General features: G+C 38.9%; 2 protein-coding genes across 2 annotated transcripts; one reads left to right on the forward strand and one right to left on the reverse strand.

Annotated features, from left to right (window-relative positions):
• Positions 1 to 14: 14 nt before the first annotated feature.
• On the reverse strand, positions 15 to 17716 carry tdrd5 (tudor domain containing 5). Its single transcript, XM_034707090.1, has 18 exons — positions 17269 to 17716; positions 15382 to 15615; positions 15098 to 15291; positions 14475 to 14787; positions 14195 to 14364; positions 12895 to 12978; positions 12716 to 12772; positions 12424 to 12586; positions 12113 to 12237; positions 10216 to 10430; positions 9896 to 10105; positions 9745 to 9811; positions 9400 to 9600; positions 6977 to 7105; positions 4329 to 4394; positions 3939 to 4115; positions 3693 to 3855; positions 15 to 555 (listed from the first exon to the last, which is right to left on the reverse strand). Exons 1-18 carry the CDS (start codon positions 17279 to 17281, stop codon positions 485 to 487), a joined length of 2652 nt encoding a protein of 883 aa, XP_034562981.1. The 5' UTR covers positions 17282 to 17716; the 3' UTR covers positions 15 to 484.
• nphs2 (NPHS2 stomatin family member, podocin) lies at positions 17082 to 27981 on the forward strand. Its single transcript, XM_034707091.1, has 8 exons — positions 17082 to 17754; positions 21449 to 21775; positions 22337 to 22440; positions 23816 to 23888; positions 24071 to 24153; positions 24286 to 24545; positions 24727 to 24805; positions 27673 to 27981. The coding sequence occupies exons 2-8, from the start codon at positions 21463 to 21465 to the stop codon at positions 27901 to 27903; spliced, it is 1143 nt and encodes a 380-aa protein (XP_034562982.1). The 5' UTR covers positions 17082 to 17754; positions 21449 to 21462; the 3' UTR covers positions 27904 to 27981.
• The last annotated feature ends 18 nt before the right edge of the window (positions 27982 to 27999 follow it).

The raw sequence follows: 27999 nt of genomic DNA on the forward strand, positions 1-27999 counted from the left end.
TATATCAAATGAAGTTTATTTTCAAAATAAAATTAGATTTATTTCTGCTTAAATTCTTCTCTAATGTTCATTTAACATCATATTGAATTGTATTAAACTCGTTCAGAACAGCAATATTAAAATAAAGAGGCAAATCAAACCATGTAACCAATCACAGACGTACCGTCGTGTTCTGAAAAAAATAAATCATCACAGAAAAAAAGTTTCTTTTAAAACAAAAAGCATCGATAAGCCGTTACAGCCGTTATGAAAGTACTACAATTAAAACAACATCAAACCTAGAAACAGATCCTAACATTCAATTTAACTTATTAGGACAGATTAAAATGAATCAACTTCTGATAAAATGCTTTCAGCACCTTCAGCCCATAAATCACTCTGTGGACAGTTTATCAGTCGTGTAGTCGTTCGGGAGTCAATGCTCCTTCCTCGCTCTGTGGTCTCTGAGGTAGTCTGGTAGGGATCTGGATGAAGCAGGCTGCACCTACATGGTCCCAAACAGAGGAAACATGATGCCTGGGCTCCGGTAGTGGTGAAAGGAGGAGACGTTTAAGCCTGGACGAGAAAACAAAAGACAAAAGGTTGAATTAGTAAAAGGATCATTCATAAGGTATCCTCGGGTTTATGTTTGATCTGATGTCTGTATGCTACTCCCTCATCTTAAAAAGACAGTGAACGCCAAACCAACACCAGGGCTCTGATATGCAACAAGTGACAGAGATTCAACAGAGCTGTGACAAGGAAGAGGTTCAAACTTTGCATCATGACTCTGCAGATTTTCTCTCTTTTTAAAGGCAACATTTTTGCAATATCAGGTTTCTGAGGGAAGCCGGGTGATATCCTCTGAGCGAAGGAGGAAACAAGTAACAGAGTCCAGATGCAGGATTAAAGGTGACATATTACGCTCTTTTTCATCAAAATATGTTGGTCTAAGAGGTCCCCAAAAACATGTCTTTGAAATCAGATTTTGGTCTGCCTGTAAACCCCTCTTTTTCAGCCCTGCTCAGAACAGGCTGTTTTCTGTGTCTGTGCCTTTAAATGAGAATGAGCTCTCTGACCACGCCCCCTCAGGAAGTGGATGTGGCTTTGGCTCTCCAGCACGTTGATCTAATGTTTACATGTTGGCTGAATATACACGGCTGCTCACAGACCCGTGTTACTTCAACCCTCTGAATCTGATCCAGAATCTGATCCTGACGGAGAGGCGCCTGAAGCAGGACCTTTCTGAACCATTGGTCACAGATTTGGTGTTTCTTGTTTTATTTGTCAGCATGTCGACGTGTGTCTTGGTACACGGCTACGAACATGTAGCTATGTGGCTATGCTAACTAGCGCTAGCACTTTTCCATGAAAAATACAAATCATCCACTAGATCTTCAAATCTGCAGACGTGGGGAGTAAAACCGACCTTTGTGTTTATTAAGACAGCCTACAACTAGCATGCCTCCCTCCTAAGCTCCTTGTTAGCACACATTTGTGCAGGGAATGAAAAACGAAGGAGGGGTTGAGTTGTATTTTATACAGTCTATGGGCTGAACAAGCTCTGAGCTCTGACTTCCTGTTACAGACCGGATGGCGTTGTGACGTATTAAAAACACTGAAAACTGAAACGGCTGGTTTCAGCACACATTCACAGAAAGGTGGAGAAATCAGAACAGGGGCAGAATGGATTCTTTTCATTTTCAGGGGGTTTGTAGACAGGGACACATATTTCAGGTAGAGAACCATTAAAAAGTCCATTTTGCATGATATGTCACCTTTAAAGAAGAATTAGGGTCATCTTCTTTGTCTAAATGTAGTCCCATTTGGAGATCTTACACACACTTCTTCTTCTTCTTCTTCTTCTTCTTCTTCTTCTTCTTCTTCTTCTTCTTCTTCTTCTTCTTCTTCTTCTTCTTCTTCTTCTTCTTCTTCTTCTTCTTCTTCTTCTTCTTCTTCTTCTTCTTCTTCTTCTTCTTCTTCTTCTTCTTCTTCTACTTCTCTCGCTCTGTTTCCATCTCGTGTTTCCATCTGTTTGTTGGGCCGTGTAATGCACTTTGTAACGCTACAGCTCACAAGAAATGATTTGCAGATAAATCCACCTCGACCCACTTACTTCTGCTGTTTCACATTAAGTGGGAGCATGGTGGAGCATCAGTGTGTGCACATCAGCATAAATGCAAAGCAATGAAAGCAGCTTGTTGGGTCAAACAGTTCTGGTAACAGGTCTGATTGAATCAGCTTCTCAGCGCAGGTACGTCTACAGCAGCAAGCAGCAGGGTGGAAATCAATACGTCCTCTCAGCATCCACAGACTCACTGCACAGAGGGCTCTTCTCCCTCTGTGTGCATTTGCAGCGTTTATGATGGTTGTTGTAGAATCCTATTAAACTCAGTGTCTGTGTTACTCAATTCAACTTGACTAAACTTTATTTATATAGCACCTTTCATACAAACAAGCATCAGCCCAAAGTGCTTCACAAAAGAGGAGACAGACAAAAAATGACAGAAATGGGAAAAATAATAAGACAATCATAACTTAAACAAAATAAATTCAATTTAGTAAAAAAAAAATATTTAGAAAATTAACAAAGTAAATGTAGTATAAATACTTGCAAATAAAAACATTATCAAAGTAAAATTATTACAAATATTTACAAATAATATGAAGACAGTAAAATTAATCAAAATACAAAAAAATAAAATAAATCAATATAGTAAAGTTAATAAATAAACGTACAAATAAAATAAAATCAAAACACAAAAATTAATAAAAATGTTTACAAATAAAATAAAATAAAGACACTAATGTTAATAAATATACTTACAAATACAATTAAATAATACAGTACAATTGATAAAAACACTTCTAAATAAAAAAATAGACAGTAAAATTAATAAAAATACAAAAAAAAATTAAGAAATCAATACAGTAAAGTTAATAAGTATACGCACAAATTAAAAAAAATCGAAACAGTAAAATTAAAAAATAATAATATTTACAAATAAAATAAAATAGACACTAATGTTAATAAATATACTTATAAATACAGTAAAATTAAAGATACTTGTGAATAAAATTAAAAGACAAAATAAAAGAAATGCTTACAAATAAAATAAATTAAGACAGTAAAATTACTAAAAATAATTACAAAATAAATAGTATAATAAATAAATACACATAATTATAAATACTTACAATAAAATAAAATCAACAGTAAAATCAAATCAACAGTCAAATCAATTACGTATACATTAAAAAAACAACAGCATAATTAATAATAAATACTTAAATAAAATAAAATCAATACAGTAAAATAATTAAAAATACCTACAAATAAAATAAAATAGTTAAAAAGATCAGATAAAATAAAATAAATAACTAAATAAATAAGATCTATACATTTTGTTGAAACAATGATTATAATAATGCAGAGTTATTTATAATTACTGAGACTTTAATTAATAATCACAGAGACTTGTGTTTCCCTTCAACTGAAAGGTATTTTTTTAGTATAAGTTTATGATCTACTCTCTGCTGGATGGAGCTCAGTCACAAATTGTCTCACTTCACATGATAACACAGTCTCAAACATGATCAGACTGACGGTGTTACTGACTTTGAATCCAAATACTAATGCCATTAACTCTAGTTCATGACCGGTGTGCATTATGTGCCTTTAAAGGTGTAAAGAAATACGTGTGTACACGTACCTGGGCTCAGGTCAGGGGTGTGGAAGCTCAAGGTCCTCAGGATTGCAGGCGGCTCCTCGAACAAGGGGACACCCAGTTTGACTCGGCGCTGCTCTTCCTTTGGCGTCTGATAGGAGCTGGAATTAAAGCCGGATGGTGCCGTCGTAGGAGTCCCGCTCAGAGTCTGAGAACAGAGTGAAGACTCTTCTTAATGGATGAAAACAAAACATGATCAGAACATAATCCAAACAACACATGTCTCCTCACCTTGAGGTGGGCTGTAAAGTGAGCTGGGCTCGTCTTGGACTGGATCAGGTCGGGTGGTGCGAGAGGACTGGAGGTTGGAGTGAAAGTCCTGCCGGAAGGCAAGCCATAGATGGAGGCCAAGCCGAGTTCCTGACAGCTGAGGATCTCATCGTTAAGCAGAGCGTTGTTATCTGTGGCCTGACAAAGCACATCAACAACAAACAAGAACACAGGAGTGTTTATTTACACAACTGTATGTAAAACATTATACACCAAATATCAATCTGACACACTCAGTTTCTATTCAACAGTTTAGATCAATCTTTAATTGTGTGATTTTATTTAATTCTAGCTCTGATTTTAAGGGTCTAATAAAGTATCATTCTTATGGTCGGTGTCAGGTGGTCATACCAGGATGGGCAGGCTGGCCTCGGGCTCTCTGATGAACTCGAGGGCGGGCAACTCTTGATCTGCAACCTGAAGCACAAACATCATCTCTTGTCGAATGCTTCTTCAAAGTGATCTTTGTTTGTACTGCTAACGGTTTCATTCATTCATAAAGACACATAAAATACATCTTTAAGCTTACTGAACCTTTTTTCAAATGACATATTACATTTTCAGCCGACTCAGGCAATAAATTCTTGTACGGTACACCTTCTTGTTTGCTGCTGTAACTCCATGAATTTCCCCGTTGTGGGATAAATAAAGGAGTATCTTATCTTATCATATCTTAAACCTTATCCTATATCCTAGTGTTGTAGTTCTAGAGACTGGTCTTGGTTTCAAAGTTGGAAACTTTCCATTAGAATAAACATGAGTAAACCAGGAATTTACTAAATTGAAGGTTGGCTCTAAATAGGGAACTTAAATATAGTTGGGGAAAATATATTTTAGCATAATCCTGACTAAAACAACCAGATTTCATGCAAGTACAGTTGAATATCTCTGCTATTCCTCAATCACATGCATATAGCACACTGCTTACTGCAGGGCTATTGAGACCATGCCTCCTACATGCACTGTGCATTCCTCCATCACATGAAGCACAGATGATTCTAGAATCCTGCAGAGGCTTGAGAAGCTTGAGGGAAGATGCTCTTTTCATTTAATATTTTAAATGGGACTTTTTTGGGATTCCATTTTTGTTAAAGGTGACATATCATGCTAAATGGACTTTTTAATGGTTCTCTACCTGAAATATGTGTCCCTGTCTACAAACCCCCTGAAAATGAAAAGAATCCATTCTGCCCCTGTTCTGATTTCTCCACCTTTCTGTAAATGTGTGCTGAAACCAGACGTTTCAGTTTTCAGTGTTTTTCATACGTCACAACACCATCCGGTCTGTAACAGGAAGTCAGAGCTCGGAGCTTGTTCAGCCCATAGACTGTATAAAATACAACTCAACCCCTCCTCCGTTTTTCATTCCCTGCACACATGTGTGCTAACAAGGAGCTTAGGAGGGAGGCATGCTAGTTGTAGGCTGTCTTAATAAACACAGAGGTCGGTTTTACTCCCCACGTCTGCAGATTTGAAGATCTAGTGGATGATTTTTATTTATCATGGAAAAGTGCTAGCGCTAGTTAGCATAGCCACATAGCAACATGTTTGTCGCTGTGTACCAAGACACACGTCGACATACTGACAAATAAAACAACAAGAAACACTAAATCTGTGACCAATGGTTCAGAAAGGTCCTGCTGCAGGCGCCTCTCCGTCAGGATCAGATTCTGGATCAGATTCAGAGGGTTGAAGTAACGGGGTCTGTGAGCAGCCGTGTATATTCAGCCAACATGTAAACATTAGATCAACGTGCTGGAGAGCCGAGGCCACACCCACTTCCTGAGGGGGCGTGGTCAGAGGGAAAACAGACTGTTCTGAGGAGGACTGAAGAAGAGGGTTTTTCAGGCAGACTAAAATCTGATTTCAAAGTGTTTTTTTGAGCATAAACTTTAAAGACATGTTTTGGGGACCTCTTAGACCAATATATATTGATGAAAAAAGCGTGATATGTCACCTTTAACTCAACATTCATGTTGAAATAAATCTGTTTTAATTGAATTATTTTGGATGGATGTCTGCTTATAACAAAACAAATATTTATGCTTGGATATGATACCTTTCCATTAAATTACCCTCAATTCACAGTTAGTTCCCATGAATTCCCATAATTCTCATGGAAAGTTTCAAATTTGGAATATTTCCAAAATTCCCCAGATTAACTTCCCATGGAAATTCACTGGAAAGTTTCCTCCCCTTTGCAACCCTAATTGTATTTAAAGCAAACTTAAATAAAATAAACAGAAGTCTTTTATTTTGTTAACTCTCATCATGATGATTTTTCATTGATATATATGGTCTTGGTCTTGGTCTTGGTCTTGTCTCAGTCTTGCCCTGCCTTCGTTTCAGCCTCGACTCAGTCTCGATCCCTAAAAGTCTTGGTCTTGTCTTGGTCTCGGTTAATGTGGTCTTGACTACAACACTACTATATCCTCCATGCTAGTCTGGTCCTCAGTCTAGTTAAATCTATGTTAAGTTTATTCTCTCTTATGTTACTTTTTAACAACATTCAATAAATTAAACCATCAAAAAAATAAATGAAGGATTTATTTGAGCAATCAGAGACCGTGTAACAACGATCCATCAGAGAGATACAAACTCATTAAACACACGCACTCATCAGCTGTTTTAGCATCAGCTCACACCAAGCTGTGACCTTCAGACACTGCAACTGTGTGAGTGTGTGTGTGTGTGTGTGTGTGTGTGTGTTCAGTACAATGGGCCTGCAGCACTCTCAGAACAGTATGGCTGCTAAGATAAGAGCTGTGGGCAGCGGAGAATTAAAGCTTCAAAGCAACAAATAAAAGATTGGGCAAGAAAGAGGAGAAGAAGGAGGGAGCAGAAAAGAGACAAAGAGTGTGCACTCGGAGATAAGAACTGTGAACTAAAGCTTCAAATCCTCCACAAACATCCTAATAATACAGCCGGACATCGACCTCGAGGAGTTTGATGCAGACCGGCGGCAGCAGCAGCGGACTCTCTGTGTGTTTGTGGATTACCTTTTGAGATGTGGATCGTTTGAGGATGCTCTCAGCCTCTGGAGACGAGGTGGTGTCTTCTTCTACAGCGGGCAGGTCGACCATTCCCTCCCCCAGATAGAGGCTCACGGGACTGACTGGGGCACAAAGCTGACAAAGAAAGCATCAAGTAATTAAAGTTTGTATGGATCAAAAGTAATCAAACATCTGCTGCCATATTGGAAAGGCTGAACTCTACACCTGTGGAGCTAGTGTGAGGCAAAGAGGCGGGCTTTGAGCCTCCTTGATAACAGCTACAGTGTTCCCGCCTGTCAATCAAGTCAGCTGTGACTCTTATTATGCAAAACTTGTAATCTTAATATCTTTGAAACTGCTGCGTTATGAAAAAATCCCCAGGCTGTTAACATGTTTATTTCTGCTGTAAAGATTGTCTTTTTGAATGGGTGTGTATGTGGTTTCCATCACTTTCAGAGCCAGCCTCTAGTGGACACTTGAGGAACTGCAGTTTTTAACACTTAAAACATTTCCATCTCTTAGGTCCGCCCCCTCAGAGATCATTGTCCTGAAGTTAAGAGATTCTTCTACCTTCAACCTCCCTCATCCAACAGATGGATTGGGGAAATGCGCTCCAAAAACTGAGACACAATTGAGCCAACTGTCCTGAAAATATAATGTTTTTTTTGGTAATGTAAATATTAATGTTTTATTGTTAAAGGCCCTGTGAGGAGCTTTGAACTGGCTGAGAAACAGACTGAAAATGATACTGATGCCTCTTTATGACCTTAAATAGCAAACAAGACCATCAGCAGCAACACTGACACCTTCTCTGTTGTCATTTTTAATGCCTGAAACCGCCCTCAGGGGGTAGGTGTCAGACCAGATGATGGACATCTCGCTTCAGAAACAGCCTTTATTTGACTGTTTTCATGGAAAATAATCACATTGCCTGATAAAGTTGAGTCTTAAAAGACAACAGGGTGAGGCTTTTTTTGAAAACACTACTTTTGCATGTACAGGACAAGAGATAAGAGGTATCACTTTGTCCACAAGGGGGCGCCAGAATCGATACACAACAAAAGTTCCTCACAGCAGCTTTAAATCTGTGAAAATAAAGGAAAATTAGTTATTATAGTTATTTATTTTTCATTTACAATCTTTTTCATGTGTGTAAGTATTTGCTTGAATATCTAGATTTATTTTCTTTTTGATTCCAGCTATTATTGTTACTGCCTTTAACTTATTATTTAATATTATCATCATTATTATTATTATATATATATATATTTTATTGTTACTGCCTTTAACTTAATATTATCATCATTATTATATATATTTTTTTATTTTATTTTATTGTTACTGCCTTTAACTTTTTTTATTAGTTATTATTATCACCATTGTTATAATATTTTCTTTAATTTTTATATAATTGTTACTGCCTTAACCTTTTTTATTATTTAATATTATCATCCTTATTATAATCTATTTTTTTTCATTTTTATATTATTGTTACTGCCTTTAACTTTTTTATTATTTATTATCATCATTATTATTATTATTACCTTTATATCATTCATTATTATTATATTCTTTCATTTTTATATAATTGTTACTGCCTTTACCTTTATATTATTTATTATTATCATCATTATTATAATATATATTTTTCATTCTGATATAATTGTTACTGCCTTTATTTTTAATATTATAATTATTATTGCTATTGTTATTATCATTATTTATTTTGATATTACTGTTACTGACATTATTATTGTTATTATTATTTTATTCTTTTTGTTTCATTCTTGTCATTCTTATCATAATATTAGGATGGGGGGTGGGGGGTAAAATTGGTGGTTGGGTGGATGAAGGGAATAAATATTCTTTTGTTAAATGAAAATAAATGTAAATGTTCATTTTATTTTTATTTGATTATTTATACTGTATCATGTCTTGTTGATTTTGTCAGCCTAATTTTTCATATTGTTTGTTTTTAAACTCTGCCCTGTACGGTGACCTTGAGTGCTCAGAAAGGAGCCTTTAAATAAAATGTATTTTTATTATTATTATTATCATAAAAAATTAAAAACCTTCCTAGCTGTATTTTTTTAATTGAATTTTTAAAGTTATATTTTGGGCCTTTTTGCCTTCATGAGATAGGACAGCCAAAGACTGACAGGAAATGCCGGGTGTGAAGAGCGGGGGAAGACATGCAGCAAATGTTCAAGGCTGGGAGCCGAACCAGAGACCACTGCGACGAGGACGCCCCAACATTCCTAAAATGTGAAAAACCACCTGCCAGCCAATCAATTACCTGTATTCATCATGTCCACAGAAGAAGTGTGTGTGTGTGTGTGTGTGTGTGTGTGTGTGTGTGTGTGTGTGTGTGTGTGTGTGTGTGTGTGTGTGTGTGTGTGTGTGTGTGTGTGTGTGTGTGTGTGGCTTACTGCTGCACTGACTGCAGGGCTGCAGGCTGTCCCGTGACCCTGGCTCAGCAGGGCAGCGTGAAGGTAGAGGTCAGTAGCAGTGTGTGTGTCACACAGGTAGAGCTGCAGCACATCACCGCTGTACCCATCCAGAGCGCCCACCAGGGTGCGATCAGAGCACAGCTTCTTGAAGGAGGCCGTGGCCTCAGCGGTCCATCGGCCCTGCAAAAAGGCAGAACAACCAGATCTGACTCCATCGATGGACAGCTCGGATATTTTCACATGTGCAGGAGCGAAAACGTGAGCAGCTGCAAAATGCATCGTACATGACCTTAGCTTTTGTTATCAGGCAGTGATCAGACTCACATTGATGGGTTTAATTGCAGCCAGTGATGAAGGAACAGCTTGTGCTGGAAGAATGGAATAACATGATCTGAGGAATGAGAGAGGGGAACTTCAGAGGAGTGTCCAAACACACAGGCACGCATCAGTTTGATTAAAGATGTGTCGATCCTACTTGAGGAACTTGAGGTTGGCCGTCTGTTCCACGTTCATGTTGCCGTAGTCCACATAGTACACCTCCACCTGGGTGGGGCTGATGATCTGATGGATCACCACTCTGTAGAACCACATTCCCCTGGGCGACACGCAGCACACCTGACCCCTTCTGACAAACCGCTCCGGGAGGCGGTATCGCTCGGACACCTCAAGACCCGTGTAACACCATCTTAGGGGGACAAGCGGAGAGGTGGAGAATTCAGACTTTGCAACATCCAGAAACAAAAATGCTGAAAAGTAAAATATGTCTAACGATGTAGCCACTATCATTTCCATCACCTCATCTCAAGTATCATGTCCTCCAAAGCTCGGCCCTCCTCGGGGTTTCTGAAGCGGATGTGGAATTTCCCTGGCGACTCCACGTGTTCCACCAGCACTGGGATCAGCTCTCGAGCAGCATGGCGTGTCGGAGGTTTGAGGCGTTGACCCTGCAGGGCGTCCAGAGGCACCGCGGGGCTGCAGTGCAGCTGAATGGCAGGATACATCTCAGGCCCCTATAACAAAGTCAGAGAGAGCAGTGCTGCACAGAAATCCTACATTATATATACAGTGGGGCAAAAAAGTATTTAGTCAGCCACTGATTTTGCAAGTTCTCTCATTTAGAAAGAGGAGAGAGGTCTGTAATTTTCATCAGAGGTACACTTCAACTATGAGAGACAAAATGAGAAAAAAAATCCAGGAAATCACATTGTAGGATTTTTAAAGAATTTATTTGTAAATTATGGTTGAAAATAAGTATTTGGTCAATAACAAACAAGCAAGATTTCTGGCTCTCACAGACCTGTAACTTCTTCTTTAAGAATCTCTTCTGTCCTCCACTCGTTACCTGTATTAATGGCACCTGTTTGAACTGGTTATCTGTATAAAAGACACCTGTCCACAGCCTCAAACAGTCAGACTCCAAACTCAACCATGGACAAGACCAAAGAGCTGTCCAAGGACACCAGGAAGAAAATTGTGGACCTGCACCAGGCTGGGAAGAATGAATCTACAATAGGCAAGCAGGTTGGTGTGAATAAATCAACTGTGGGAGCAATTGTAAGGAAATGGAAGACATACAAGACCATTGATAATCTCCCTCGATCTGGGGCCCCACGCAAGATCTCATCCCGTGGGGTCAAAATGATCATGAGAATGGTGAGCAAAAATCCCAGAACTACACGGAGGGACCTGATGAATGACCTGCAGAGAGCTGGGACCAAAGTAACAAAGGCTACCATCAGTAACACACTACGCCGAGAGGGACTCAAATCCTGCAGTGCCAGGCGTGTCCCCCTGCTTAAGCCAGTACATGTCCAGGCCCGTCTGAAGTTTGCCAGAGAGCATATGGATGATCCAGAAGAGGATTGGGGGAATATCATGTGGTCAGATGAAACCAAAATAGAACTTTCTGGTATAAACTCAACTCGTCATGTTTGGAGGAAGAAGAATGCTGAGTTGCATCCCAAGAACACCATACCTACTGTGAAGCATGGGGGTGGAAACCTCATGCTTTGGGGCTGTTTTTCTGCAAAGGGGACAGGACGACTGATCCGTGTTAAGGGAAGAATGAACGAGGCCATGTATCGTGAGATTTTAAGCCAAAACCTCCTTCCATCAGTGAGAGCATTGAAGATGGAACGTGGCTGGGTCTTCCAGCATGACAATGATCCCAAACACACCGCTCGGGCAACGAAGGAATGGCTCCGTAAAAAGCGTTTCAAGGTCCTGGAGTGGCCTAGCCAGTCTCCAGACCTCAACCCCATAGAAAATATGTGGAGAGAGTTGAAAGTCTGTGTTGCCCAGCAACAGCCCCAAAACATCACTGCTCTAGAGGAGATCTGCATGGAGGAATGGGCCAAAATACCAGCTACAGTGTGTGCAAACCTGGGGAAGACTTTGACCTCTGTCATTGCCAACAAAGGTTATGTTACAAAGTATTGAGTTGAACTTTTGTTATTGACCAAATACTTATTTTCCACCATCATTTACAAATACATTCTTTAAGAATCCTACAATGTGATTTCCTGGATTTTATTTTCTCATTTTTTCTCTCATAGTTGAAGTGTACCTCTGATGAAAATTACAGACCTCTCTCATCTTTCTAAGTGGGAGAACTTGCAAAATCAGTGGCTGACTAAATACTTTTTTTGCCCCACTGTATTTGTCTCATTTTAAAAAATCAAAGTAACCTAACCCTTTCGTAGGTCTTGGAATTGTTATTGATCTCCGCATCCTCGTTATCGAAGTCTGCCGGGACGAGCCCATCGTCTGCATCCAGTCCTCCTTCCCAGGCAGACTCTCCACAGCTCTCTCTAAATTCTTCAAACAAAAGAAAACACATCTTGCACTCGTTTGAAGCTTTGTCACATGTTCACAGATATTCACAGATAGTTATCCACATCAGAATATGAGAAGGCAAATAAAGAGGAGTGAATTTTGCAGAGACTTGTGTGGGATTCTGGCATCATGAGGCCCTCTATGGATAATTGACGCACACACACACACCTGACTGTGTATCATCCCTGTCCTGTATGTCAATGACTATCCAGTTTTGTCCACTCTGACTTCCTACAGGCTTCAGGTGCAGGGTGTCACTCATGGCACCGACCAGTTCTGTGACACTGACGAAGCCGCTCTGTGACAGAGGCAGGTCCTCGCCGAAAAGCCTCTGAGGATAGAAGGTTGGCTTAACGTGAGAGTTACTTTCTAGATTAAGACTCTTTAAGACTCTTTTGAAGCTCCAGTAACAAAATACAAACAAGCTAACACATGCATTGTGTGACTTTTCATGTTGTACCTTGTACTCTGCAGACAGGTCGTGCACCGACACTCCTCCACTGTTCTGTCCGACAACCTGCAGGAGATCATGAACACATGAAGGGATTTAAATTAATTACAAACATCCATCGCTTGTGTTTTTTTTCTTGAAAGCAAAGTAATCACATTTCTGTCCACAAACGTAACGAGAGCTCTGACCTTTCTCAGCTTGTCTTTCAGCTCCTGGCTGATCGTGCCGGCCACTCCGTTCTCCAGGATTTGCTGGCGAAGATCCTCCTCCAGCTGAAGAGGAAAGACAACCAGAAGTTACATGCCTAACTGCACAGAAAACCTTTCCTACCTCTTGATGAGGACTTGATGTGATTCAGAGTCTTGATGTTATCCTGAGATGAGCTAACCAGAGTGTGTAGATTGTGGAGTTAATAAAAATGCAGATTTCACACACAAACACAATTTCTCTGGTCCCTTGTGTCTTACTTTGAACAGAAAAGTTAACGTGCAGATAATATCTTACTTTTATTATTATCATTATATAATAATAATAGTCTTTATTTGTAAAGCAGTTTTCAAAACAGTGTATAAAGTGCTTTACAAATCAGAAAGAAACTAATAAGAGAAATGTGAAAAAGACGATGACTGAAAGTTTAAAAAACTGCAGCAAAAAAATCCTCAAAGTGACAGAAAAATAAAGGAAGATAAAAAGATTATGACCCCAAAACAAATAAAAGAAATAAAAACATAAAACCCCAAAAATAAAACATTATTTAAGGCCAAAAAACCCCCAATACAAACAAAAGAAATAAAATATTATATGCGGCTAAAAATAAATAAATAAACAAACAAACAAAAAAAGTAAAAAAAATATTACTTAAGGCTAAAAAAAACCCCAAAACAAATAAAATAATGAAACATTATTTTAGGCTATAAATAAATAAATAAATAAATAAATAAATAAACAAACAAACAAACAAATAAATAAGTAAATAAAATATTACTTAAGGCTAAAAAAAAAATAAAACATTATTTTAGGCTTAAAAAATCCAAAACCAAAAAAAGTAAAATAAAACATTATTTTAGGCTTAAAAAATCCAAAACCAAAAAAAGTAAAATAAAACATTATTTAGGGCCCACAAGAAACAAAATAAATAAAAAAAATAAAACATTATTTAAGGCTAAAAAAAAGGAAATAAAAAAAGGAAATAAAACATTATTTAAGACTAAAAAAAACCCCAAACAAATAAAGAAATACAACATTATTTACAGCTAAAAAAACCCCAAAACAAATAAAATAAATAAAACATTAAAAGGAAAAAAGAAAAGAAAAAAAACACCAACAGATTAAAAATACTTAAAAAATATTAAAAATGTTGGAGGAATAAAACCAACAACAATAAAAAGGTTAAAAGAATCAAAAGTTCAGAAATATAAAATATAAAATGCTGCCTGAAAAAGAATAAAAACATCAGGATTAAAACATGCTGTATAAAAGAATACAAACCTTCAAGACACTTTTCTGAAACAGACGACCATCCTGGCGGAGTTCTTGGTCCACTTCCTGGTTCTTTCCCACCGTCTCTGTCTTCTTACTGACTGATGTCACGTTGTTGTTGACGGAGCCCGGTGCAGCCTCAGTAGAGGGCTGCTTCAGAGGAATCTGCTGCACTGTGACTTCAGTTGAAGAAGAACAAATGTGTCAACTTTGAAGTGTGAATGTGTGAATGTGTGAATGCATGAATGTTTCCTGAAATCGGTGGATTTCCTTGGAAGCCTAAACCCACCTGCAGCTGCAGGTTTTACAGGAATCTGGTCTCTAGGGTCCACATTCCTAACGGCCGACCTTTCCGCTATAGAAGATTCTGACTTTATTGGTCCAGTCCTCCTTGGCAGGCTGGTCGGTATGAGCAGTGGCCTGGGTTGCATTTTTTCCCTTAGACCCAGAACGGAGCCCAGTCTGGTCTGCTGGATACAGATCAGGTCGGTTGCTGCCTCCAGCATCTCTCCAGTGGAGTAGAAGCCGTAGTCGTGGACTCGCAGCGGGTGACCGAAGCAGCGCAAGAAGCAGGTTTCAAGTTCTGACAGTCTGAGCGGACTCTGGAGGAGAGCAGACGCAGTTTTACTTTCACATGATGATATCCTGTGGAAGCTTCATTTAAAGCGAGAGGAGGTAATATTATTGCTTTCACATGTTGGTGGACAAAACAATCATTTAACTTTTACCATTATAGCATGAAGTGTTCAAACATATCTGTGAGCGTCCACCCTGATCTGAATCAAACAACCACTCAGGGTTACTTTGCATCTTCTATGACTCTTCTTCTCAGGGCTCTCTCCTTTCTTTCAACTTTCTTTTTAACACATCAATATCAAAATAAGAACTGCACATGACATCCTCCAGTCATACCTGGGAGAGCAAAATCCGGAGCTGTGACCTCAAAAAAGGAGGGACAGCAGGAGGAGCACGTCCTCTTCTGGGAAGCACCATGGTGCGGGGAGAGTAGTGGCTGCCGCCTCCTCTCCAGACCTTTTTGTTGGTCTTGGACGATCGCTGCTTGGCAACAAGCTCTTCAATGTTGCGAGTGGACTCGTCACTTACAGCTGCAATGATGGTCATGGAAGAGAGATTGCATAAAGTAAAAGAAGCCTCAGACGGAAATTCAGCTTGAAAAAGAAAAAGAACAGCTTTACCTTTCAGGAATGAACTTCCATCCGGCCTGAAGTTCACAGAAACCACGTCAGGCATCTCCCTTACCATATCTACGATGTTCCTGAAGCCCAGGAGTTTCAGGGGCATTGGGTATCCCAACATGGCAGCATAGTCTCGCCTGAGCTGGTCCGGTTCCAAGCCCATCTTTGATGAAATGAGCAAGGAGCGGACATCCTTCTTCAGCTTCATCATGATTTCTTCCTGGTTCATCCTGCCTGTTGCCATCAGTAGAAAACAGCAGCAGAACCAACCATAATCACTCCATGTCAACCTGTCACTACTGAATCATTTTTAATACTGCCTGTTATTACTGCTATTTAATCTAAATATCATTGTAACATTGTATATATCTAAATTGTATTGTATTTTTATTTTTACTTATCTTATTTTATTTTATTTTATTGTACTTATTGAAACTTCTTCTTGATTGTACTTATGTCTGGGTTGCTGTAACAACTGAATTTCCCCCCCGGGGGATCAATAAAGTAATATCTTATCTTATCTTATAAAATCAATAATTAAATCTGAGAAATAATAGAACAATTAAATAAAATCAATAAAATTAAATCAAATTAAATCAATAAAGTAAAATCAGATGAACACCAAAAAATAAAATCATTAAAATAAAATTAATAAAACAAAATCTGAGAAATAACAGAAAAATTAAATTAAATTAAATCACTAAAGTAAAATCTGATAAATACCCAAAAAATAAAATCATTATATTAAAAAAATAAATAAAATAAAAGTCTGAGAAATAACAGAAAAATAAAATAAAATAATATCAAGAAAATAAAATCAGATAAATACCCAAAAAATTTATGTTAAAATATAATATATATAATAAGATGAAAATTAAATAAAATCAAGAAAATAAAATCAATAAAACAAAATCTGAGAAATAACAGAAAAATTAAATTAAATTAAATCACTAAAGTAAAATCTGATAAATACCCAAAAAATAAAATCATTATATTAAAAAATTATAAAAAAATAAAAGTCTGAGAAATAACAGAAAAATAAAATAAAATATCAAGAAAATAAAATCAGATAAATACTCCAAAAAATAAATATAAATACATAATATATATAATAAGATGAGATAAAATAAAATCAAGAAAATAAAATCAATAAAATAAAATCTGAGAAATAACAGAAATATCTAATTAAATAAAATCAATAAAGTAAAATCTGATAATTACTAAAAAATAAAATCAATAAAACAAAATCTGAGAAATAACGGAAAAATTAAATTAAATAAAATCAATAAAGTAAAATCTGATAAATACCCAAATAATAAAATATAAAAATATAATATATATAATTGAATAAAATAAAATCATTATAATAAAATCAATAAAACTAAATCTGAGAAACAACAGAAAAAATAAATAAAATTAAATGAAATCAATAAAGTAAAATCTGATAAATACCCAAAAAATAAAATATAAAAATATAAAATATATAATGGAATAAAATAAAATCAATTTAAAAAAAAATTAAAACAATGGTCATAATGGTAATAATTCAATCCAGGGCTGAAAGGAAATTACTCCAAGTTAAAAGCCAGATTAAAAAGGTGAGTCTTAAATCATGTTATCAATGCACTGGCAGAAAAACACAGCCTCACCCCAAAGAGGGAGTCACATCTGAGTAAAACCTGCAGACCCTCTCAGACACATGCACATGGCTCAGCTGTAGAATTAGCAACAGTTGATGCTAAAGCTAACCTTAACCTTGCAGAATAGAAGAGCTTTGTAATTTGAGCATGGAAGTCAGATACTGAAACAGAGTCCTCCTCTGCAGAATTTTAAACACTCTCCTTTCTTAGTCACGTTTTTAAAATGCATGTTGAACTCCAGACTCACCCCGAGGATCCATGTCTGCTTCCTCTCCGGTCGTTGTCTCAGTCTCCACACCTGTTGCTAGCAGTTACACGTTACAGGTTCTAGGTTCCAGGTTTCTGTGTGACATTAGCAACGCAAGAGGAAAACGAAGAAACAGCTGTGTGTGGTTCTCTGTCAACAGACCACAAGCATGCATAAATGATCTCCTTTGAGCTGAAATAAAACTAATGTAGTTTCTTCACTGAGTTAATTAAGTGGTCCTCCTGCAGAAACCTGGTCCAGGCCGAACTCTCTGAATCAAAGATCGTATATTAAGCAGAGATGATGATGATGATGACCTCTCCTTCTGATGGAGAGTTAAAGCTCCTGTGAGGATTTTTAGCCGGTTAAAAAACAAACTGAAATGTGACCTAATGCCTCTTCATGACTTACTAAAGCACATCAGACCATCAGGAGGAAGATTGTTTATTTGTCTGTGAGGGATTTTACTTGAAGCAATATGACAGGGTAGGTGTGAGATGAGACGATTAACAGCATGCTGCAAAAAAATAAAAATTAATATATATTAAATTCAAAAGTCATAAAAAAAAAATTGTTAAAAGTGTTTTTTTTTCGATATGAAACTTATTCTACTTGCCTTAATTAGAGTAATCAACATATAAAATAAAAATGGTTCCTTTTTAATATTTGAGACCCCCCTGCCGATGCTTTATAGTGGATCAGAAGAGCCGGCTCGCATCCAGAGAGAGCCGGCTCCCAGTTTTTTCCTTTACCTGCTTAGCTCTCTCAGTGCTCGGCCCCAGCTCTGCTCACAGCAGAACTTTGTTTTGATTGGTCAGCATGGCGGCCATGCGGCCAATCACATGTGAGGATATAGGATACAGGTGATGGAGAGGAGGCTGTGTATCGTGGCTTAATCTGTTCCTTCTGAGAGGGTTAGGGTTCTTCTCAAAGACCGGGCAAATACTCACTGAGAGGAGAAATCAGATCAGTCCATCCAAGCTGAGGGATCTGATTTTACTCAATGCCAACCTGAGGACATTAATAATGTTTGCTCCAGTTTGGTTCTGGTTCTGTTTGCTTGAGTATGGTTCTGGTTCTGGTTCTGGTTCTGCTTGCTTAAATTGGTCCTGGTTCTGTTTGCTTGAGTTTGGTTCTGGTTCTGGTTCTGTTTGCTTGGGTTTGGTTCTGGTTCTGGTTCTGTTTGCTTGAGTATGGTTCTGGTTCTGTTTGCTTGAGGTTGGTTCTGGTTATGTTTGCTTAAGTTGGTCCTGGTTCTGTTGGCTTGAGTTTGGTTCTGGTTCTGGTTCTGTTTGCTTGAGTATGGTTCTGGTTCTGTTTGCTTGAGGTTGGTTCTGGTTCTGTTTGCTTGAGTTTGGTTCTGGTTCTGGTTCTGTTTGCTTGAGTATGGTTCTGGTTCTGTTTGCTTGAGTATGGTTCTGGTTCTGTTTGCTTGAGTTTGGTTCTGGTTCTGGTTCTGGTTCTGTTTGCATGAGGTTGGTTCTGGTTCTGTTTGGTTGAGTTCTGGTTCTGGTTCTGGTTCTGGTTCTGTTTGCTTGAGTATGGTTCTGGTTCTGTGTGCTTGAGTTTGGTTTTGGTTCTGGTTCTGGTTCTGTTTGCTTGAGGTTGGTTCTGGTTCTGTTTGGTTGAGTTTGGTTCTGGTTCTGGTTCTGTTTGCTTGAGTATGGTTCTGGTTCTGTTTGGTTGAGTTTGGTTCTGGTTCTGGTTCTGTTTGCTTGAGTATGGTTCTGGTTCTGTTTGGTTGAGTTTGGTTCTGGTTCTGGTTCTGTTTGCTTGAGGTTGGTTCTGGTTCTGTTTGCTTGAGGTTGGTTCTGGTTCTGTTTGCTTGAGTTTGGTTCTGGTTCTGGTTCTGGTTCTGTTTGCTTGAGTATGGTTCTGGTTCTGTTTGCTTGAGTATGGTTCTGGTTCTGTTTGCTTGAGTTTGGTTCTGGTTCTGGTTCTGTTTGCTTGAGGTTGGTTCTGGTTCTGTTTGGTTGAGTTTGGTTCTGGTTCTGGTTCTGTTTGCTTGAGTATGGTTCTGGTTCTGTTTGCTTGAGTTTGGTTCTGGTTCTGGTTCTGGTTCTGTTTGCTTGAGTATGGTTCTGGTTCTGTTTGCTTGAGTATGGTTCTGGTTCTGTTTGCTTGCGTTTGGTTCTGGTTCTGGTTCTGTTTGCTTGAGGTTGGTTCTGGTTCTGTTTGGTTGAGTTTGGTTCTGGTTCTGGTTCTGTTTGGTTGAGTTTGCTTCTGGTTCTGTTTGCTTGAGTATGGTTCTGGTGCACTAACCCTAATCCTAACCCTAATCCTAACCCTAACCCTAACCCTAATCCTAATCCTAACCCTAACCCTAACCCTAACCCTAATCCTAACCCTAACCCTAATCCTAACCCTAACCCTAATCCTAATCCTAACCCTAACCCTGATCCTAAACCTAAGCCTGATCCTAACCCTAACCCTAACCCTAACCCTAACCCTAATCCTAACCCTAACCCTAATCCTAACCCTAATCCTAACCCTAATCCTAACCCTAACCCTAATCCTAACCCTAACCCTAATCCTAACCCTACCCTAACCCTAATCCTAACCCTAACCCTAACCCTAATCCTAACCCTAATCCTAACCCTAATCCTAACCCTAACCCTAATCCTAACCCTAACCCTAATCCTAACCCTACCCTAACCCTAATCCTAACCCTAACCCTAACCCTAACCCTAATCCTAACCCTAACCCTAACCCTGACCCTAATCCTAATCCTAACCCTAACCGTAACCCTAACCCTAATCCTAACCCTAACCGTAACCCTAATCCTAATCCTAACCCTAACCCTAATCCTAACCCTAACCCTAATCCTAACCCTAACCCTAACCCTAACCCTAACCCTAATCCTAACCCTAACCCAAACCCTAATCCTAACCCTTACCCTAACCCTACCCTAACCCTAATCCTAACTCTAACCCTAACCCTAACCCTAACCCTAACCCTAATCTTAACCCTAATCCTAACCCTAACCCTAATCCTAACCCTAATCCTAACCCTAACCCTAACCCTAATCTTAACCCTAACCCAAACCCTAATCCTAACCCTCATGTTGTACAACTGTTTTCAGTACTGTCACTTATATGCATGTTACTGTGGAAAATATAAATTAGGGGAAAACAACTAATTGGCATTGTTTATGACATAAGGAAACTCAATGTTTTTTTATTGATGAACCCATAATTAACATTTCCAAAGATAGATCACAGAGAATACTTAAAATTTACATCAAAATTGACAAATTTTAAAAATTTTCGCTGCAAATATTCACATTGAGCAAATGCTGCTTTCACAAGAACAAGATCAGCAGTGTGATACAATTAAAGTTACGTTTCACATTTAACATGATTTTTTTTTTTACCTCTAACAAAGTTGATTCAAATATTGAATATACAGTCATCAACCCCACCAGTTTAAACAGTGCTGATGGCCCATTTACTTCGGTGTCATCACAATTACATTACGGCCCACCATCAGAGGAGAACATGTGGGCCACATAATTCATTATAAGTTTAATTAAAGAGCCAATAGAGGGGAGCGTGTGTGCCCCTCCCTGTAAAAGCAAACTGCATCAGCTCTTTAAGAAGAGAAGACCTGAGTCAGCATACTCCCTTTTAAGACACACTTTGACTCCCTGAGTGTCTTTGAAATTACTTTCTTTAAACTCTGGACGCTGGAATAAAAACCCTGTCCTTTGGCTTGGCTCTGGTTTCACCAAAGTCAGAATCAAAACAAGCAGACTGAGATATTTAAAGGTTATGGAGTAAAGATAGAAAAGGTGTTTTTGGCTTGTAGATCAACTTATTACTAAACTATGTTTGCATTGTTAAGGGGCCGTGTCCAAAAAAAGGTGTTGTATTTTGCTGGGAGCGCCTATGACCTCAAATTCAGTCAAAGTTGTCCCACAGCACTTCCACTTCTCTAGGTAGTGACCGGTGGGTCTGTTTTAAAATGCTTCTTACTTGCATTACATCAAGAAACCTAAAAAACAGGACCTCAGTCATTGTTGTTGACAAAGTTGATATCAGAAGCCCCGCCCCCCTTGATTCTGATTGGTCCGTGATCAAGAAGTGACATTGCTGAGCATGAGATGTTGCAAAAGTTCAACTGTTTTCAACTGAGAGCGTCCATCAAACTGAAGCCATCTCTGTGATGCCCTCCACTGCAGAGCCTCCAGCCAACATGGAGAACTCCTCCAGAGTCCGCCCCAGTCTCCCACCACGACCCAGTGTGATGTTGAGGAAGGAGAGGGAAAGAGGACCTGCAGCACCCCCCAGAAGTCACAGAGAGAGGCCACTGAAGGAGGGCAGAGTCCCAAAGGCATCATCACAGAGGAAAGAGAGGGTGCTGAAGGAGAGGCCGGGGCTAAATGACCTGAAAGCTGAGCAGGAGACTGAGCTGAGGGTGAAATCCACTGTGGTGGACATAGATAGCGTGAGAGAGGAGGAGGTGAAGGAGGAGAACCTGGGGCTCCTGGAGGCAGCAGAGGAGGATGGTGAGTGAGAGATGCAGCAGGTTTAATGTCAGATATTTCCTGTGTTTTTTTTCTCATGTTCATTGTTCTCCAGAAATTTGTGACCTGGAACTGTCTTTAAGGAAACAAAATGTGAGTCATACATTCTAGAAAATAAACATTATTAAACAAAGAGTAATGAAATGCCTCAAAGCCAGAACGACAAGGCTTCTCTCCAGAAACCGTGAGACTTGTGAACTCTCTACCCGAGTCTGTCCTCAGCACTTTACTGCTGTGACAGCATGCAAACATAACTACACTCTTCTTTTTAACATGCTGGTTTTTAACTATGTTTTTTTAAAAAGTCATTTACAAAAGGCTTTTAGGTTAAGTGTTTATGTATTCTATTCATTTATAGGGTCTACCTTGAACCTTGTAAACAAATTAATATAATGAGACATAAATATAATTCATCAAATACAATTTGATGCAAATTACTTGATTTTTTTCGTGATGTTTAAATTGGGCATCATATAGGGCTCTCTTGAGAAGTGGCTCACTCCTGTATGTTGTATTTAAGCTGAGCATCATTTGTCTCTGCAGGTCTGAAACGGAAGAACCTGGGAGTGTTAGAATGGCTGCTGATGGTCTTTGTCTTGGCTCTGGTTCTCATCTTTCTTCCTTTTTCAATCTGGTTCTGTGTCAAAGTAAGAACTGCACCACACACCAAACCTCTTCTCCCTGGCTTTTAATCAAGGTTGAGTGGACATCTGGCAAAATCTTAATTACATTTTAATTTATTTTATTCTGTCTTATTTTATATATATATTTGCACTGTGTTTATGTATGTTAGTATTGTATCTTTGGCACTGTTTGGGTTATTTTTGTCATTTGTGCTGCTTTTGATCTGTACAGCCCTTTGGTCAACTCCGGTTGTTTTAAACGTGCTCTATAAATAAAGTTTGAGTTGAGTTGAGTTGAGTTGAGACAGCACAGACAGAACTGGGAGGTATTTTTTATTTCAGTTTTTTATTTCACCTTTATTTTATCAGGATTGTTCCCATTGAGATACAAAGTCTCTTTTAAAAAAGAGTCCTGGCTAAGACAGCTGCACAAAAAGTTTCAGAGTCATCTTTCATTTATTCAACATAAACTACCAGTCAAAAGTTTGGAAACACCTTCTCATTCAAGGGTTTGTATTTATTTTAATTATTGTAAACACTGTAGATTAATACTGAAGACATCAAAACTATAAAAGAACATATATGGAATTATCAAATTTTTAAAAAAGTGTTAAACAAAGCAGAATATGTTTCATATTTTAGATTCTGTAAAGTAGCCCCCTTTTTCCTTCATGACAGCTTTGCACACTCTTGGTATTCTCTCAGTCTGCTTCATGAAGTGGTCTCCTGGAATGGTTTCTAATGAACATGAGCCTTGTCAAGAGTTCATTTGTAGAATGACTTGCCTTCTTAATGTGTTTGAGACCATCAGTTGTGTTGTTCAGAGGTAGGGTTAGAACACAATGGATAGCCCTATTTGACTACTGTTGTAATCCAGATTATGGCAAAACCAGATTATTTCATAGTTTTGATGTCTTCAGTATTAATCTACAATGTTGGAAATAGTTAAAATAAATACAAAGCATTGAATGAGAAGGTGTGTGCAAACTTTTGACTGGTAGTGTATGTGATAAAATACTGGGAGAAGTTGGTGTGTGGATGAATTGTCAGAGTAATGAGCTTAAAGCTTCATCTAGAGACTAAATTCTGCACAACTTCAATGCCATCTTCAAAAGAAATACTGGGCAGGTGTTTCCATCCAAGCATACAGTGTCAAACATGCACAGTTATCTGGACTTACTAATGTTGTCAAGAGTGTAATGAGTCATTATAAGGAGAGTTTTACATTGTATCCTGGCTCTCTAACCTCATGAACTCAGTCAACACAACAAAAAAATATCTTCATGTCCTCACACTCTGACCATTCTGTCTGCTACGTGTTTGGCATATCAGTTCTACCTCATCCATCCCCATCATTCATTTCTACGTGCTGACACACATCCGTCACTTTGATTGACAGGTAGTGAGGGAGCATGAGAGAGCTGTGATCTTCAGGCTGGGTCACCTACTGCGGGGAAGACCCAGAGGACCAGGTTGTCACCCGTTACTGTGAACTCTAAGCTCGTCTGTCAGACGGTGATGATAAAGATTGTAGATTAGATTCTGCTTTGAAAGTGTGTAGCTTGAGATTTGCTTGATTTGGAAAGTTAACGTTTGTATTAAAAGCATGATTTCAGTTCTGTCTTCTGATCAAACCTCCTCCTCCTCTTTCTAGGTCTTCTTTTCTACCTCCCATTTTTAGATGTGTGCCACAAGGTCGACATCCGACTGCAAATGCTGAAGGTTCCTCTTCATACGGTACAGAGCAACACATGTTCCTCTCTTAGGAACATTATTTGAACTGAATAGATGCTTACTGTTTATGCCGTTTTCTTTCCCATGAACAGTTTGATTGCACATGACTGATAACTGATATTTTTCTGCACCCAGGTGGTGACAAAGGACCTCCTGAGGCCAGAGCTGAGTGCAGTGTGTTATTACCAGATAGAGAACGTGGCTTTGTGCAGCTCAGCTCTGTCCGGTCTGACAACGGTGCTGCAGACTCTGGTTCAGGCGGTGGTCAGAGACATCCTTGCTCAGCACACGCTCAGCCATGTCCTGCTGCACAGGAGGAAGACCGGGGAGCAGATACAAGCGGCCGTGGACTCTGTAGCATGCCGCTGGGGCATCAGAGTGGAAAGAGCGGACATGTGAGACCACAGTTAAATATTCTGGCTTTGTCAGGCAACTAAATAGCTGAGGGAAGTCAGATAAGAAAAAAAAAAACAAGTGCATGACTTATAGTAGAGAGATGGAAGAGAAGAAGATGGAGAGATTTGTGGTGAGCTTAGATCCTGCAGCTGACCAGGCTTGTGTTTGATTTTCTGTCAGAGACGAGCTCAGTATTCCAGTGGAGTTACAGCAGAGTCTGGCTGCTGAGGCCGAGGCAAAGAGACAACAACAGACCAGAGTGAGTAACACAAGCAGCACTATATAATCTACTATCTGTCATTTCACAGTGGAATGCTTGTTTTTGTTTTTAAATGCTCAATGTTCACTGATTTGTTGTCAAATATGTCTGAAAGTATTTTCAAAAGCATGATTTATAAAAGAAAAAGGTTGCCTCATCTGAGCGGATGAAAATCGTATGTGGAGTACCTCAGGGATCCATTCTGGGGCCTCTGCTATTCAACATCTACATGCTCCCCTTAGGTCAGATAATAAGAAACAACAAAATAAAATACCATAGCTATGCAGATGACACACACATTTACATCACCATATCACCAGGGGATTATAGTCCCATACAAACACTGAGTAAATGCATTGAACAAATCAATGACTGGACGAGACAGAACTTTCTTCAGTTAAACAAAGAAAAAACTGAAATGATTGTTTTTGGAGGAAGAAAGGTTAAAGGTTACTGCTCAGCTCCAATCTGCAACGATGAAATGTTCAAACCAAGCCAGAAACCTTGGTGTAATCATAGACTCAGCAGCCACATTAAGACCTTTACAAAGTCCGCCTACTATCACCTTCAGAATATATCAAGGATTAAAGGACTTATGTCTCAGCAGGATGCAGAAAAACTCCTCCATGCATTTATCTTTAGCAGACTAGACTACTGTAACGGGGTCTTTACAGGACTCCCTAAAAAGTCCATCAGACGGCTGCAGCTCATACAGAATGCTGCTGCTCGAGTCCTAACAAGGACCAAAAAAGTAGACCACATCACTCCAGTTCTTAGATCCCTACACTGGCTTCCTGTCTGTCAGAGAATAGACTTTAAAATCCTGCTGATGGTTTATAAAGCACTGAATGGTTTAGGCCCAAAATACATTGCTGATCTGCTGCTGCTTTATAAACCACCTCGACCTCTGAGGTCATCAGGTACTGGTCTGCTTTCAGTCCCAAGAGTCAGAATGAAACATGGTGAAGCAGCGTTTAGTCATTATGCACCACATATCTGGAACACACTCCCTGAAAGCTGCAGGTCTGCTCCAACTCTCACCTCTTTTAAATCAAAGATTAAGACTTTCTTATTTACCACTGCCTTCCTATCTTAGATTATTTTAACCCACTTTAAATTAAAATTTTAATGTCATTTTTAATATATTTCTAATTTTCCTTTTCTTTTCTGTTTTATCATATTTGTCATTTTAATTGTGTTCTTTTATGCCTGTCTGGATGTTTCCAATGCTTTTAATGTTTTAATGTAAAGCACATTGAGTTGCCCTCGTGTATGAAATGCGCTATACAAATAAAGCTGCCTTGCCTTTTGCCTTGCCTTGCCTTGCCTTGCCTTGCCTTGCCTTGCCTTGCCTTGCCTTGCCTTGCCTTGCCTTGCCTTGCCTTGCCTTGCCTTGCCTTGCCTTGCCTTGCCTTGCCTTGCCTGGAAACACAGAAACTCTAAAGCAGTGGTGTCCAAACTTTTTTCAGAGAGGGCCACATTTGATGTTGTCAGAATACTTCAGGGCCAGTGGCTCCTACTGAGACTTAGGAATCATAAAAGTTATATATATGAAAACTCTATTTAAAGCTGCTGTGAGGAACTTTTGTTGTGTATCGATTCTGGCGCCCCCTTGTGGACAAAGTGATACCACTTATCTCTTGTCCTAAACATGCAAAAGTAGTGATTTCAACAAAAGCCTCACCCTGTTGTCTTTTAAGAGTCAACTTTATCAGGCAATGTGATTATTTTCCATTAAAACAGTCAAATAAAGGCTGTTTCTGAAGCGAGATATCTATCATCTGGTCTGACACCTACCCCCTCAGGGCGGTTTCAGGCATTAAAAATGACAACAGAGAAGGTGTCAGTGTTGCTGCTGATGGTCTTGTTTGCTATTGAAGGTCACAAAGAGGCATCAGTATAATTTTCAGTCTGTTTCTCAGCCAGTTCAAAACTCCTCACAGGGCCTTTAATAACAATTATTTTACATTTTTTCCTCAATAAATCAGTAACTAGGTAGTCCTCAGTTCTCCACAAGCCACGTAAACATCAGCAAACTTTATCTTGTTCTGGAGGAGAATGTTTTTCATTCAGGTCGGGCAATGTTGGAAAATCTTTGTATCATTATATTTCTATGGCAGGATCATGATCTGGATTTCATCGCACTTCTATTTCATGTTGTTTTTAAGTATTTTCTGACCAGCAGACAACAATTTAAGAACCAAGTAATTATTGTCCTGCATTCTGAATTATTTTTATGCACCAAATTTTGCCTTTTCTGCATTAATAGACATGCATTAATTCTACATTCATTTGAAAAACCTGTCAACTTTAAGAGTTCTTGTGTTTCCTCCTAATTATATTCTTGCAAGATATCCAGAGCTTTGGCTTTATAAAAGTAGTCCATATGAAGCTTTTTGAGACGTTTCTGGATTGACTTCTGTTTTTTTGTGCGCTTGAAAGAAAATGCAAATGTGCAGATGATTCAGAATGTGATTAATATCTGTGCTATAAATAACACATTTTAACATGGAAGCTTGGGGCCATAAATAAATGGAGCTTGGGCCGCGATTGGCCCCCGGGCCGTACTTTGGCCATGCCTCCTCTAAAGGGTTAAAACAGATCGAGGCACTCTTCAGAAAGAAACAGAATTGCAATGCAGAGCTAGAAAAGCCTTCTTAAAGGCTCGCTCACACCTTCATGAAGGCTGTTTTTGCTGCCATGCATGGGTTCTTTCTCAGCTTGTCATTATGAAGAGAGTGTTTTTGAAAAGGCCAGTCCAATAAAATCCAGTAAAGTGTCTCTCTCCATCCTGAGAATGTAATCATCTGCACAGCTTTTGAAATAAGGGAAGAATAAGTACCAGCAGCTGTCCCTCTCTTCTGTAGGTGAAAGCAGCAGAAGGGGACAGAGACGCCTGGGAGGGCTTCAGGGCTTCCCTCCGACTCCTTCATCCCGCTTTAGTCCTTCCACTCCCCCCAGATCTCCTCAGTGTGACCCCTGACCTCTCATCACTACCACTACCTCCTCCTCCTCCCCCTCCTTCTCCTCCTCCGGGTGTGGAGGAAGACGGAGAGAGGGCAGAGAAGGATCGGGAGACAGACTCACCAATGATGTGACGGACTGTTATGAGATGTGATGTGACTTTTAATGAGTTTGAATACATTTAAACGTGTCAGACCTACAAGAAACATGATTGTGTGTTCAAGTACTTG

This window comes from Notolabrus celidotus, chromosome 2, assembly GCF_009762535.1.
Source record: "Notolabrus celidotus isolate fNotCel1 chromosome 2, fNotCel1.pri, whole genome shotgun sequence".
Lineage (NCBI taxonomy): Eukaryota > Metazoa > Chordata > Actinopteri > Labriformes > Labridae > Notolabrus > Notolabrus celidotus.